We start from the raw sequence: 15,323 nt of genomic DNA, 5'->3' as shown, positions 1-15,323 counted from the left end.
CAGTAGATACCAAGGGACAAATGTATTAGCTGGAAGGATGTGAGGATTGTAGGAGAATGGCTTGGGCAGTTGGGTGGTTGGCAGTGTCATTTATAGAGGTAATTAACAACATGGAAGAGGAATACCTTTGGCTATGTACACATAGGCTCTGTTTGAACATAATGAGATGCCTCAATAAATATTTTAACATGTAAGATATCTGAGAAATCAATAGGAGTTACCAATAGTTGCTATATTTACATGTTTGGGGCTCTGGTTAGTTATTTAAGAATCTGATTGTTGAGAAGAAAGGATGGGATATGATAAAGGTTTTGTCTAGAGCAGGTAGAAGGAAAACATAAAAATGATCTGAGCCTGATTTAAATGATTGACAGTTGGGATATAGAGTAGCACCTTAGAGAATGCCAATGGAAAATTGGAGAAATGAATTTTATTTCAAAAACATGATGAAAACGCTGTTACTTCAAAAGACTTTTTAAAGATTAGAATGTACCCACTGAGAATGAAATATAAAAGGTTTTAAGGGGAAAATACAGATTAGATAGAAATAATTTTAGTAAAATTTAAGAAGTAGTTCTGATTTAAAAGGATATGCATTCAGGGTAAATGTGCTTTAGTTCTAATTAGACAATTCATTGCCATTCATATCGTAGTCTCTTTAATGTAAAGATGCTAGAGGAGCCCTTTTAGGTTTAGCCAAACTGAAAATACTGAATAATATTAAACTTCAATTATTGAGAAATTTTGTGTTTTTTTCTTTTTCTCCCTTTTTCCCTCCTTCCTTTCTTCTTTCCTCTCTCTAAGTCATTCTTTCTATATCCCCACTTAGGAGCTACCACAGAATGTAGAGTTTGAATAAATAGGATACCAAGAGGAAGGGTGTTTATTTTTAAGTAGTTAGGTAAGCAATAGGGTAGGTCTTTAAATTGTTTGATATATACAATGGAATGCTGATGCTAGTTTTTAAAAAATGAAGAAGGTCTCTATTACTGAGAGCGTAGATCATTAGGATAAGTTTTTTGGTGATAAAGCAAGTGGTAAGAAAGAGGATAATAAGAATCAGAATACAGATACTTGTTTTCTGTCATTTTGTGTTCTGTAATCTGTTTGGTAGCTTTTTCTTTCTTCTTTACTTAGAAACCCCTTTGATCACTTTCCTCTCTTCTCTGGTTCTAAAGTCTGTTTCTTTGTTCTTCTTTATGGTTTATTTCTTTAAATATTTTCTCTGGTGTTGGCTTTGAAATCATATTTTTTTTTGAGATTTTGTTTATCTTGAAACATTTTTGTTTCTCCCTCACTTTTGAATAGTAGTTTTGCTGGATATACTAGTTTTAGTTGGAAGCTATTTTCTTCCAGGGTCTGAATCACGTCATACCAGTCTCTCCTAGTATTCATGACCTGGGTTGTATAGTCTGGGGTGATTCTTATTGTTTTGCCTCTGTATGTCACCTGACCTTTTGTTCTCACTGCTTTTAAGATCTTTCCCTTGGCCTCTATGTTAGTCATTTTGACTATTATGTTGCGTGGGGAGGTCCTTCTTTGATCTTGTCTTAATGGTGTTCTGTATGTCTCCTAAACATGAAGATCTATGTCTCTTTCCATTTTGGGGAAATTCTCTGAAATTATTTCTGTGAAGAGATTACGGATGCCCCTGGTCTGTACCTCTATCCCTTCTTCAATGCCTTTTATCCATAAGTTAGGATGTTTCATGTTTTCCCAAATTTGCTGGATGTTTAGGTTTTGTTGCTGTAATGACTTCTGTATAGTGTTGACTGTGTTTTCGGTTTTGCATGTACTGTCTTCTAACAGTGATATTCTACTTTCCATTTAATCGAATCTTCCAGAATTTCTTTCTATTGCTGACTTCATTTATTGACTCATTTCATTCCAGACCTCTTTCTGATTCTTAGTATTTCTAGCTCATCTTTCATCTCCTCTAGACTTGTTTTAAATCCTTTCATCATATTGTAGATCAAGATTCAGAACTCCCCTTCTTACAATTCTCATAGGTCAGTATTCATGACTTTTGTCATTTCTGCACTATTACTGGTTCTCATATTTTCAGAGTTCTCAGGCATTTTTTTTTTTCTGATGTCTTCCCATCGTTTGTGGGTATTATGTTTAATCCAGTCTTAGTAGTAGGAATTTAGAAAAGTAAGTAGTACTTTTTTGAGTGGTAAGGATTGGGTGATGGTGGAGTAGCTCGGGTGATGGGTGCAGGAGTCAGCTAAGGGAGAGAATATAATTAGGTTGTGGAAGTATAATAAGGTTGTATCAGGTTGAGAATGGGAGGAGTTTAGATAGTAAGACTCATATTGATTGGAACATTTAAGTATGGAGATGTGAGACACTTTGTGTATTAAACAGAGATACAATGAGGGGACAAAGAGAAAGTTTTGAGGGAAGATAGTATATCACCTAAATTGAAGACTTTGTAGAAGGAGTGGGGGAAAGGAGCAAAGTTAAACGGATAAAGAAACAAAATAAGGTACAAAGGCTAACTATTATACATCATATATAAACAACAGTGTCAACAAAAACAAAAATAGACCACTAAGAGAGAAAAAAAGGGTTAAGAGAATAAACAGGATAGAAATAAAATAAAATAATACAAAACGAACTCACCACCATGTGGTATGAAGTGAAAGCACCAAATAAAGAAACTCAAATATAAGTAAAAAAAGAAGAAACAAAAGATTATCCCCCCAGAAAACCAACAACAAAAATAAACCCAGAGACCAAAAAATAAAACAAACAATACAAAACAGCAAAAATAAAAAATAAAATATAAAAAAATAAAAAATAACAGTCCTACTACATTACGAATATACGGTGTATATGCCAATGTCTAGTATTTGCTTGGAGCGATCCCTTGTGGCCCTGTTCAGGTATCATGCCTTAATCCCCCTTCTGTGACACTGGAGTTGAAATTGCCCCATCGGTGCACACTGGCACCCACAGTTATCGCCGTGTCTGGAGACACTCACTGTGTGTTCGCTTGGTCCCATGGCTCATCTGAGCTCATGCTGTTACCTGACAGCCCAGTCTGGGGCTCTGAAGTTCTGGCAGCTCTTCCATATCCCGCTGATTCTCTGCTCGCATAGTTAGCAGGTCTACTTCTAGGTCCCTGAAGGTCTCCGGGTGCCTGTGCGGGGGCCGACTGTGGCGCGCAAACAGTACCACTCAGGAGCTGGAGTGAGATTGTAACTTAAGATTTTGGAGCTCTGTGGCCACTTTCAGACTCTAGGGCCAATCTCAGATTGCTACAGTCCCAAAAGCCCTGTTTGGGCCGGTGTCCCAGCGGCCTTCTGTGTCTTCAGCTTACTTTCTCCTTTCTTTGTGTGTTGCGGTGAATCTTGTAGTTCAGAGTTATTGGATTTCTTCCACCATAGTCCCCAAGCCTGTTTTGCGTTGTACTCTGAATTTAGTTTTCTTTATTAAGACACTGCCTTCTCAGTATTTGAACTTAATTTGCTTCAGCTAGTGAGATATGCTGTGTCTCTCTGTTGCCATTTTTTCTCCTTCCTATTGACATATTTTTTAAGCTCAGTAATTCTTCTCTGGCTATAAGCAGTCTCCTGATGATCTCATCAAATACATTTTTAATTTTTATTATAGTGAGATTATTATTTTTTTTTTTTTTGGTGGTACTGGGGTTCCTGGAAGCCCTTCTACCTCCGGGCTACACTCCCAGACCTATTTTATATTTTTATTTAGAAACAGGGTCTCCTAAGCCAATGCGTGAGGCTGGCTTCAAACCAGTGCCATCCTCCTGTCTCCGCCTCCCAAGCGCGGGGATTACAAGCGTGCGCTACCACGCCCGGCCTATATAGTGAGATTATTTTGATATAGCATTTTTTTTAGTTGTTAAATAGTTTTTTATGTTTTTGTTTACATTATTCATCTGTTCTTATACATTGTCTACTTTTTCCAATAAATCTATTAATAATTAGTCATATTGTTTGAAATTCTCAGTGTGATAATTCCATTTTTTATGCTTGGTTTGTCTCCTTAGGTTGTGGAGTTTTGTTTTTTTTAATATACTTTCATTGGTGCCTTGTAACCATACATCATATTGAAATTTAGTATGATACAATGCACCACAAGGTATGTGTCCACTGTGGAGGTTTTTTGTTTTGTTTTGTTTTGTTTGTTTCCCTTTTAGCATGCCTGGCAAATTTTTGTTTTGTTCAGTTTCATATGATATATCACCTAAACAGACCTGAGGTAGATAGGCCTGTAGTATGGAGTTTTGTTTATTTGACTAGGAGGTAGGCATTGTTTACCATGTGCTATTGTTTGGTTTCTTGAGGCTTCAATGTCTTCTAGTATCCTTCTTTATGACTCCACTTTTGTCTTTTATTGTTTGCTTCAAAGAGCCCATGTTGGGCATTTCCCTTCCTCCTAGCTCATTAAAACTCTGGTGTTTCTTAGATAAGGCCTTTATACGGAAAACAGAGAACTGGGAAGCATTTCAGAATTTTTACTCTCTTCTCCTTTCAGAAGCAGGAGGGGTTTTATCTTCAGTCTTCACAGTGAGGCTCTTGTAAGGCTTCTAGAAGTAAAACTCATAAAAGCTTTTCCTTCTGTCCTGGCCAATGTTCTTACTATCATAATCCAAAACAACTGACCACACACCCTAGAGGAAGGAAGGTTTATTTGTTCAGTTTTGAAGATTTAGATGTTCAATCCTTATAACATCAGGTCTGCTCTTACAACATTCAGGCCAGAAGCTGAGAGGGAGGAAAGGGAGAAGCAAACTATAGAGAGTTCTCAAAGCCATACCTCCAGGGAGCCCTTCTTAGAAACCAAGCCCTACTTCCACTTCCAACACTACTACCTGTTCCTGTGAGGGTTACGGGGGCATTATATCTAAATCCAAACAATTACACCATTCTATTCTTTAATTCTTAAAATAGTCTACACTGAGCATCCAGCAATGAATCCATCAGTGTTTCTTCTCCAATACTGTCTTCATCTGAGAACTTCTTTTTCTGGGCTTTTTGTTTCTTTTCTCCCTGAAAACTGATTTTCCACATCTGTTTGCGGGGCTCTCTGGTTTTCTGAAAAACAGTTTGTCCTGTCCTCAGTTCTCTGGAGTGTCTAAGAGAAGTTGTTGAATTTCAGTGTGTTCAGTTTTTTCCTTTTGTGAGGTCAGGAGTAACTACTTTCAATCTCTTTATACAATGGATTAGCAACTAGAAGTTCCTGTGTTTTTTATCAGAATGAAGTTATAATTTTAGAGCATGATTAGTCTCTTAAGCCTTTTATTTTTCATCTTTAAACACTATTTCTAGTGAGTATTTGAACACAGATGACATTCTGACAGAAATAACTGTTTTCATCACCTTTTGAAATTATGTTTTCTTTTTCATTTTTCTAAATGCAGATTTCAATCCTTTGCAATCTGGAAGGCAGTAAATGAATTCTTGATGCTTTTTTTCTAAGCCTTGATTTAATAACTATAAAAAGTTTCTTAAACATCAGAAACATGTATTTCTATCAAAATATGTAGATAGAATGGACAGTAAAGAGAATTTATGTTCCCCTTTAAATCACTTTGAATGTAGCTGACAGGATCCAGTGAATATAAAGAGGAATGAAAGTTGGATATCCAGATCATCTTGTTCTAGGACCAAATAACAGTCAGGTAAATGATAACCAACTAGTGGGATGGATAATGATGTTCGGTCATGAGGAGTAGCATAAGTTGGAGGATCACTTTGCCCATTGTTGTAGGTTTGGGGTAAGGCAGGGAAAGTCACCTCAAACAGTTGATGTGATCTACCTAACAACATTCTAAACAGAGTAAACTGCCTAAGACGTGGATAGATTTCTATGATTCTTTTCTTCTGCAGTCTGGACTCAAAGAACAAAGTCAGTTGGGCAAGTCAGGTAGTGTTTCTTCTGTTCCTAGTGGATTTATGATTATATTATTTGGTTTGATAATATTGTAAATTCCAGAATAGGTACTTGCCTTATATGCAAAATATAAGGAGTTTTTAATTTTATATTATGCTATATTATGAAAATCAAGAATTAACCATGATATTATAGTTTGTATTGATATAAGGTTAGAACTGCCAACATAGTTTAATTTTTTACTTAAGTTATTTTTCTTAGATATTTTCCATGGCAGTAGAATGCACTCAGATTTGAATTAAGTTCTGATTAATTTTGTTTTTCTTTACCTATAAGGATGTTTTATGATTTTATAGAAAATTTTCAGAAATATGAAGCCATTCATTTTAGCTATCTCATTTAGTTAGGCTATTTCTGTTTAAGGGACAGGTCATTATGTGACTTTATATATATTATCAGTTTAAACAACATATTAATAGTTTACTTTTTCAAGTCTATAGTACCACTAGCTTCCAGTGAAGGTAGAATGAAAATAATTTTAACTACTGCATTAAAATATAGGAAAACCTTTAGAATAATAACTAGTAGATTATTACTTCTTTTTATTATAGTCTCATAGCTTTTGAAATTATTATTATCAGCCAAGCATATACAGTTTCTAAAATGAAAAGAATATGTACACATAGAAGAAAGAATTTTGGACTCCTTGAAGAAAGCAGGATAAAGAATCTATTTTAGATTATAGAATATAGCACCAAAGCAATTGACATCTTAATTTTCTAAGAAAATCATCTTCTCATTTCATCTCATAAATTTGACTTTTATTTATGTTGCTGCCTAAATTTTTCTCTGAAATATTGTTCATAGATATCTAAAGAAATTTGGAGTGAAGTAACATTCCTTAAAATGACCATTAAAACTAGTAAATATTCACTCTTATTCCAGACATCTCCTTCCTTGTTCTTTTCCTTTTTAAATAAAAATAGTATTTTAGTTTTCTATTGTTGCTGTAACAAATTACTATCAGTTTAGTGTCTTAAACTAACAAAAATTTATTATCATATAATTCTGTAGGCCAAAAGTTTAATAAAATAAACTAACCAGACCCAATTCAAGATGAGTGCAGATAGTTTTAGCATCTAGAATAGTGTCCATTTACTATTTATTTGAGTTGTGAGCTGAATTCCATTCCTTGCAGTTGTAGGACTGAGGCCTCATTTTTTTACTGGCTATAAACTGAAGGTTATTCCCACTTCCAAAGACTACCACCTTTCTCAGGTTGTCTTCACCTTCCTCCACCTTTAGAACCAGCAACTACCAGTTTAATTCTTATTTTGCATCTCGCTGACACATTGCATTTCTGTAAGTTTCCACTTCTAAGTATTTACATGAGTAGATGAGGGCCCTTCTGACGGTCCAAAATGAATTCCACATCTTACAAGTCCCTAATCTTAATCATATGTGTAAACTAGTTTAACCGTATAACATAAAAATTCACAGGTTCTAGGAATTGGCATGTGGGCATCTTTGAGGACACTGTATTTCTATCTCGATAAACCTAATATTGACTGGTAGTTAACTTTCCTGGATCAGTTTTTTTCCCTGCTTATAATACCTCTGACATTTTACTCTTAATTCAGTGAATGCAAAAGAAGTGTTGAGATTCAGACTTTATAAGACATAGCTAATACATATTATAATGAAATTATAAGGAAAACAGGTTCTATAAGCATTCATAAATATATTTTAATGCAAATGACATATAATGGTGTTTTCTTTTTGTTATTTACAGAAAGTGAAGGGTCATATGTTTTTCACTCATTACAAAGCTAGGGAGAAAATAGGAAAAAAGTGTTCAGACAAATGACAGAAGATACCAGTAGAATAGTGGAAAGGGATATGAGCAGGGAAGTGAGCGATGAGAGGGATATCTGATGATGGAAAAAATTCAGATAATCCTTTATTCATATTTGAAGTTACATGTATCAATGTAACTATTATCTATGGGGAAGAAGAGGGAGTGGGGTGGAACATGGAGGAAACACACTGAAGGCTGTGTGCCTATTTGTTTCTGTTACTCTGAACCTCACTGTCATGTATAATCAAAATGCACTAATAAAAAAAGTTACAATAAAAATATACTTTTATAGTATTTCTTTCCATAAAAGAAAATCTTGTATGTTTTTGTGAGTTTACAGTAATTTATCCTAATACTAAGGTCTACAGTTATTCACACAGTGGCAAGAAGTAAACCATTGTAGGTATTCAGTAAGGAGTCTTTTAATGTAATAGCCAAACATTCTAAGATGAGGAAATACTCAGAACATTACTTTCACTAATTTATCAAAATTTAAGTCAATCTTGATAATGGATAACATTGCATCTTAATGTGTTATTTCTTTTCTATTTAGATCATCACGAAGTATGTATATGAGCTCCTGGAAAAGGATTGTAATTTGAAAAAAATCTCTATTCCAGTAAGTCTAATTAAAAATAAAGTGTTTATAACAGATAAAATCTTTCCTACCAAGTAAAATAATTTTCAGTTTAGAAATAATTTAGGTTAATTGTGATAAATTTACATGTAAATATCCTATTGCATTGATACTGATAAAGAAATTATAAGTGCTTTTCAATGTACTATATCTTATTGTGTATAATAGTTCTTATAAAGTAACACTTTTCAATGTAAGTAAAAGAAATAGTGGTTTACATGATTTTTTGAAAGTGATGACATAATTAAGATTATTATTTTTTCCTTTTCTCTCATTGTACTGGAATCATTTATTTTTGCCTTTTTATTTGAAGTTAACCAGTGTACTTTTTATTGTATTATTCATTAACTTTTTTTTTTTTTGCGGGTATGGGGATGGAACCCAGGGGCATTTGGCCTTCAAGCTACACCCTCTGCCCTATTTTTTATTTTTGAAACAGGGTCTCACTAAGTTGCAGAGGGCCTCACTAAGTAGCTGAGGCTGGTTGCGAACTGCGATCCTCCAGTCTCAGCCTCCTGAATGTTGGGATTACAAGCATGCACCAGCACTCCCAGCTTTTTTTTTTAATAATATGTTTTATTTTTACACATTATATGCTGTTTTCCCTGTATATTCCCAATTCATTCCTAGTGCTTTCTGTTTTATAACATTCTTTCCTCTCTTCTGGTAAAACACTATTTTGGAGTTTTTTACAGTTTGCCATTTTGGAGTGAAAATTTTTGAGGTTCGTTCTCAGCCTCAACTTCTCAAAAGTAAAAGCACTTTCATCTTAATTACAATCATAAATATTCAGCTTTTAAATTAAGAAATAATAAGCTTATGTGTGATATGATGGTTGGGCTACATGAGATGATCTTTGGTATTCCTGACAACAACCTGATTTTTTGATATGTAAAAATCTGGAAGATTTTATGAAAGTAGTTCATTTAATGCACAAGATTTTTGCAAATAGATAATTTTATTTGCATGGAATTTTTCATACAATTTTTAAATTCCTTTCATTATTCTATTATAAATTGGAGTTGGGGTTGAAGATTTTTTAATAGTATTTATCCCCATAACTGTTTCCATTGTTTATGAAAAAACTTTTTACATTTAATTTTCTATTGGTAATTTTGATTTCTAGATTACGTTTTTAATCATTCCTTCACTGGTTCATTCTATTCAGCAAATGTTTATTTAAATATTAGATCCCGGACACACTGAGTGCTTGTGACATATTAATGAATAAAACATTATTCTATGCAGTAGCTAGGCTAACCTTTGGTTTATTTGGAAACTTTCCTTCCTTTAGAAATACATGAAAGTCAAGATTTTAATAGCTGTTTGGGATGAGTATGCTAGTATCTTTTGGACCCAAACTTCTTGTTTTAGTTTTAATTTTAGGATCTATTGTCTTACTGTATAGAAACCATACATTTAATTTGGTCTTCTGAAAAGACAAGATAGAATTTTGTCACTTTATCCAATCTTTCTTTCTTGTTAATTTTATTTAATACATAGTTTCTGAAGAATGATACTTACAAGTAGTAGGCTAATTCATTGATACAACAATTAATACTGTGTATTTTTTAGTGGGGTTACTGGGGATTGAATCTTGGTACAATCTAAGTCTGAGATATATTTTCAGTACTTTTTTATTTTTATTTTGAAACAGGGTCTCGATAAGTAACTATACACTGGCCTCAAACTTGTAATCCTCCTGTTTCAGCCTTCTAAGTACTGGGATTACAGATATATACTGCCATGCCTGACTTAATAATGACTCCTTTAACTATACTATAGTATAGTTATAGTATAGTTATTTATAACTGTATAACTATAATTATACTATAGTTCTATAGTAATTCTTAAACTTACTTCAGTCTGAGTAGATTTTCATTACAAATCACAAGATTATAGATGCATAGATCATGTTATATCATTTCAGTTCATTAACTTTCCTTATTGAAAACATGAGACTAGGTAGATTTTGATTTTCAAATCTGATTATATATTCTCATTTTAGACTATAAAGTTGATAAACACACAGAGACATTTGTATTATATGAGATCTATTTTTGGTAACAAAACTTCCTTTATTTTGTAAACTTAATAAAAATTCCAAATTAATACATTTGCTGAATGATATTTTAATTGTTCAGATATTTTAATTATTTCAAAATTTTTTCAATAACTATTGTTTTTCTCCTGAGTTTTCTTAAATCCTAGAGTTATCAGTGAAAGTGATATTTTTTGAGATTTTTTTTTACTAAAGGAATACTACTGATTTTATTTTCTGGTAATGAACTGTTTTTATTTTATTGTTAAACTATTTTTAAAAAGTTCGTCCCCTCTCAATTTAAATGATGGCACTTCCTGAAAATCCATGTTTTTTTTTTTTCAGTACTGGGGATGGAACCCAGGGGCATCCACCTCCGAGTGAGACCCCCAGCCCTATTTTTTATTCTTTATTTTGAAACAGCATCTCAGTAAGTTGCAAAGGGCCTCACTAAGTAGCTGAGGCTGTCTGCGAACCGCGATCCTCCTGTGTCAGCCTCCCAAATGCTGGGATTACAAGCATGCGCCACCACGCCCGGCTTAAAAACCCATGTTTTGACAGAAGGAAGCATGAGTGTGTCTTAGGTTTAATTCACACTTTGCATAAATAGGTATACAATACTCTCAACTTTAGTATTTTATGTAGAATATCTGATACATGAATTACCTTAATAACTTTTCTACAAAAACTTTTCAAGTGAAACATTACAATTTTGGGGGTCATGAATATACCCAAATCGATTGTTAGCTACTAATAATTGTTTTGTGCCCTTTTACCATTCTCATGGCATTTGAAATTGATTTTTCAATAAAATGAAGTGGTGTACTGGAATTACCATTGTATGTATTCCATATGAATGTATGTATTCCATATTAATTTACCACCATATGAAGATAAAAGGCCTTGGAATAAACATTTACAAACTTTATTAGGTTAATAAAGAAAAATTGTATTATTCATTCAGATATTTTATTATATGAACCTAACATTATCTTTATATATAATAAGTCATAGTTGCTATTTGCAGATTCAGGGTTTTCCGTTGAATTGAGGTGAATATTACTCAATGACTAGATCAAATTTCTCTGTTACCACTCAGTCATTATTACATTGTTTATCATCATAGTCATTTTTCTTATATATTCTTATATTCTCATATTTTCAAAGTCAGTTTTCTGAATTTTCAAGTAAAACTTTTATTCATTTTTTCACGGCTACCTTGTTTTGTAGTCCCTTAAAAATTCTTGAGCATCATTAATAATTGTTATCTTCTGAAAATAAGTTTTCTTCTAATTTTAAAGCGACTATGCTGGGTTTCAAAGTGGCAACATTATAGAAGTTGACCAAACTTCCCTGTTAATAGTACAGTATTTAATCAAATAGAAATAAAGAGACAGTGGTTAGTACCTACTAGGAAGTCTGTAGCTACAGGTTTTCTCATTAAGATAGATAGCCATTTTCATGGCCATTCCAGGATCCACTAAGGTCTCAATGACTTTAAGAGACACTTTTATTTGTGTGTGTTTAGACATGCTGTTTGGGAACTCCTGCGGTTTCTCTTTTATTGTACAGTGACAGGTTTGCTTTAGTTTTTTTTTTTTTCTTCTGTTATCATGATGTTCTCCCCCCATTTCTTTAACTGAATGATTCATCTGTTTTCATGTAATGTTCCCAGGTGGAAGGGAAATCTTCTCCAGTTTAGCTTTTCTCCTTCATCCACTTCTCTTACTGTGTGGTTTCAGTCATATTTGCTGTCATCATCATAAATTGCTAACTGTGGATATAGTATATAAAGCAAAGCTAGTGTGATTATGTTTCATTCTGCACCTTTCTTCCTGTATTTTTATCTACTAATAATGAATTTACAGTTGTGTCCTTTCAGTTCTTAACACTGTGTAGCTCTTTAGGAAGTCTTCATAATTATATATTTGTTTAATCTGTAATGCATGCTTTACACACCAGGCAAATAAATAAAATTTATAACCATTTAAAGTGGATACATTAATTAAATGTCTTTTATCCAAAGGAAGTCATCTGTGATGCTTGATAAAACCTCTTATTCTAAAAGTTTGTTGTTCATTTATATACTGAGTAACTGTAGCATTCCAGGTTCTGTTCTAGACACTCACAGTGTAGCTGAATAACAGAGAATTTTGTGTCGTACACTCTAGTAGGGAGACCATATGGTAAATAAAGATACACACAGATGTGTATATATTTATTTGGCTTAGAGTATTATTGTGGTATGTGCTATGGAGTAAAATAAAACAAGGAAAGGGATTAGGAAATTCTTGGGGAGGTGTTTGAAATTTTATTTTTAATTAATTAATTAATTATTTTGCAGTACTGGGGATGGAACCCAGGGGCATTCTACCTTCGAGCTACACCCCCAGCCCTAAATTTTATTCTTTATTTTGAAGTAGTGTCTCACTGAGTTGCAAAGGGCCTCATTAAATATAGCTGAGGGTGTCTGCAAATCGTGATCCTCCTGTCTCAGCCACTCGGATGCTGGGATTATAAGAGGTGTTTGAAATTTTAAATGGGTAGTCAGGGAAGGTTTCTTTGAGAAGACAGTTTTTCTTAAGCTCTGTGGCTTGCTAGTATATAGATGATCTTTTTTATGTGGGGATGTGTATGTTACCAGCCTACAAAACTCTTAAGCTTCAGACACTGAGCTGGCTCTACAAAGGCTTCATGCCCAGTTATTGGCAAATGCTGACATAGAATACTACTCAGTGTGTAATTTTGGGAAGTTATCCCTTCCATAAAATCTTTTAAGGCTTTTAAATTTAAATCTTATATCTAGTTAAAGACATAAATATTAAGCAGAATCAAAATGGATAAAAATATTCACTATTAATCTCATAAGTTACTAGTATATAAAGTTAGAATACACAGACAAGATTGTTTTGTAAAATAATTATTATATAATGCTGTGTTCACATTCTGAATAAAATTTGAGAATCCATTTATATAGAATAGTATGGTTTGAATTTTAAAATAGCTTTCTTCCCTCTCTTTTAAAAGCTTATAGTTATTTCTGGATAATGATAATTGGTGTATCTTCTGATTAGGCTTTTCTGTTTTCTGTTATAGGTTCAGTAAACTTCAATTATAAAATTATAGACTTAATAACTGTGTGACCTTGGGCAACTTATTTGAACTAAGTTGCAATTTCTTAATCTATAATAGTACCACATTAATAAGATTGTGATTAAATGAGAATGTTCTAAAACAGCATTGTAACTGAACCATAGGAAGTACTCAAAAAAGTTAGTTACATCTGTATATGTTGGTAATATGATACTGAATGTATAATAATAACAAAGAGAGGCATGTTTCCAATATTCTTCTTTACATATTTTTATATTAAATGACTATTACATTTTGCTGATCTACCTAATATGTTGTTACTAATTTCTAATGAATATTTTAATTTTATTTAAAAATTTTTCCTTCTAGAATTCTTTAATAATCATTTAATAATTTGTAATAATTATTAGGTGTTTTCTCATTTGTGTAGATGTCCAATTAGAAAACATTTATTTATTATTTAATTTTTTTTAATTACAGGTAGATGCCACTGAGAGTGAACCAAAGAGTTTTATCTTTATGAGTGAGGATGCTTTGACAAATCCACAGAAACTGATGGTTTTAATTCATGGTAGTGGTGTTGTCAGGGCAGGTCAGTGGGCTAGAAGGCTTATTATAAATGAAGATCTGGACAGTGGCACACAGATACCTTTTATTAAGAGAGCTGTGGATGTAAGTGCAATTTTCTTTTATTTTTGGCATTTTATAGTTCTGTTTTGTTATGTGTTGCAAACTATTTTCCCATTTCTCTTCTAAAAGTATATACTAAGCATAATCTTATCTCTGAATTGTTTTGATTTTGTTTGTATGATGATTATTCTGCATTATTTTGCAGTTATGAGAAAACCATGCACACAATTTTAGGTGTCTTTACTAGTATTTCCTTATTCTAAAATTTTTATTATCTCAAATATCCTTTAAACTCATTTATTCATCTACATTGAAAATACTTCAACAGAAATGTCATGATTACTTTTGTAAACTTTTGCCTACCTAATTTAATGAAGTGGGGAACTAAAGGAAATCTGCTAGTTTAAACCAATCTTTTGTTCTTTGAAGGTAAAGTGGAAACAACTCAATGATTTTTTTTACTTTTTAAAATATTAATTGGAGCACCAAAATAAAATGCTTTATATATAAAGTAAACATCCAACTGGTGAACTGTAATATTTGCAGGTTATTTCATTTTTACTTTAATTTAAACTTTTGAAAAATTGGTACCAAAATTGTTTGAGACATTTTTCTATAACAGTGAAATTGTCTTTTCTAATTTAGTATTGTTAGATCTTAATGTTTAGCTATTATTGTTTTACTTTCTCATTCTTAAGTTGCAATGAACAACCAACTTTTGCAAAATATTAATCTCTTTCATACGTGAGTATAGAAAATCTTTGTCAGAAGAAAGTAAAGTGGCAGCTTGCATAAAAATTTAATGTACTTGGAATAATATTTAGAAATAGTACATATCATATATGCTTTATTTATAAAAAGCAACATCATTATAGTTTTATAATTAAACCTGCAAAGGCTTCTTAGATAAATCAAAGATAGTATGTTCTTTGTTTTGTTGACTCTGGAATAATAATATCAAGTCTCATGCCAGCTTCTAAAGAATATTTTTATTAATAGATTTTGGGACTCTTAAAATGCTTCAAACTGAGTTTCTTGGGTTATTTATATAGTTTTCTAGTTTTCATGAATGTACAATGAACCTGAAGGTTACTTTTGGTTTGGTTGCTAACATTAGTGATGTTTTTTAGTGGAAAATGAAGTAATATTCAATCAATACATTGAAATAACTAGTCAACTAATAAATTGAAGTTTAGATAGGA

The 15,323-nt window shown here is 32.5% G+C and overlaps 1 protein-coding gene across 2 annotated transcripts in view; it reads left to right on the top strand.

The window, feature by feature from the left end:
* The window catches only part of ARB2A (ARB2 cotranscriptional regulator A), a gene marked incomplete at both ends in the record, with an annotated part of 396,136 nt that overhangs the window by 62,946 nt on the left and 317,867 nt on the right, over positions 1-15,323 (top strand). Inside the window, 2 exons of one of the 2 annotated variants that reach the window (XM_080709998.1) lie at positions 8,274-8,339; positions 13,972-14,163. In XM_080709998.1, the coding sequence (XP_080566124.1) occupies positions 8,274-8,339; positions 13,972-14,163 (258 nt within the window). The remainder of the gene's footprint in view (positions 1-8,273; positions 8,340-13,971; positions 14,164-15,323) is intronic. The other variant, XM_080709999.1, reaches the window with a different exon arrangement.

The sequence above is a fragment of the Muscardinus avellanarius genome, assembly GCF_963383645.1.
Source record: "Muscardinus avellanarius genome assembly, chromosome: 1".
Taxonomy (NCBI): domain Eukaryota; kingdom Metazoa; phylum Chordata; class Mammalia; order Rodentia; family Gliridae; genus Muscardinus; species Muscardinus avellanarius.
Note: the sequence above shows the minus strand (reverse complement) of the source record. Positions and strands in the feature narration are given on the sequence as shown.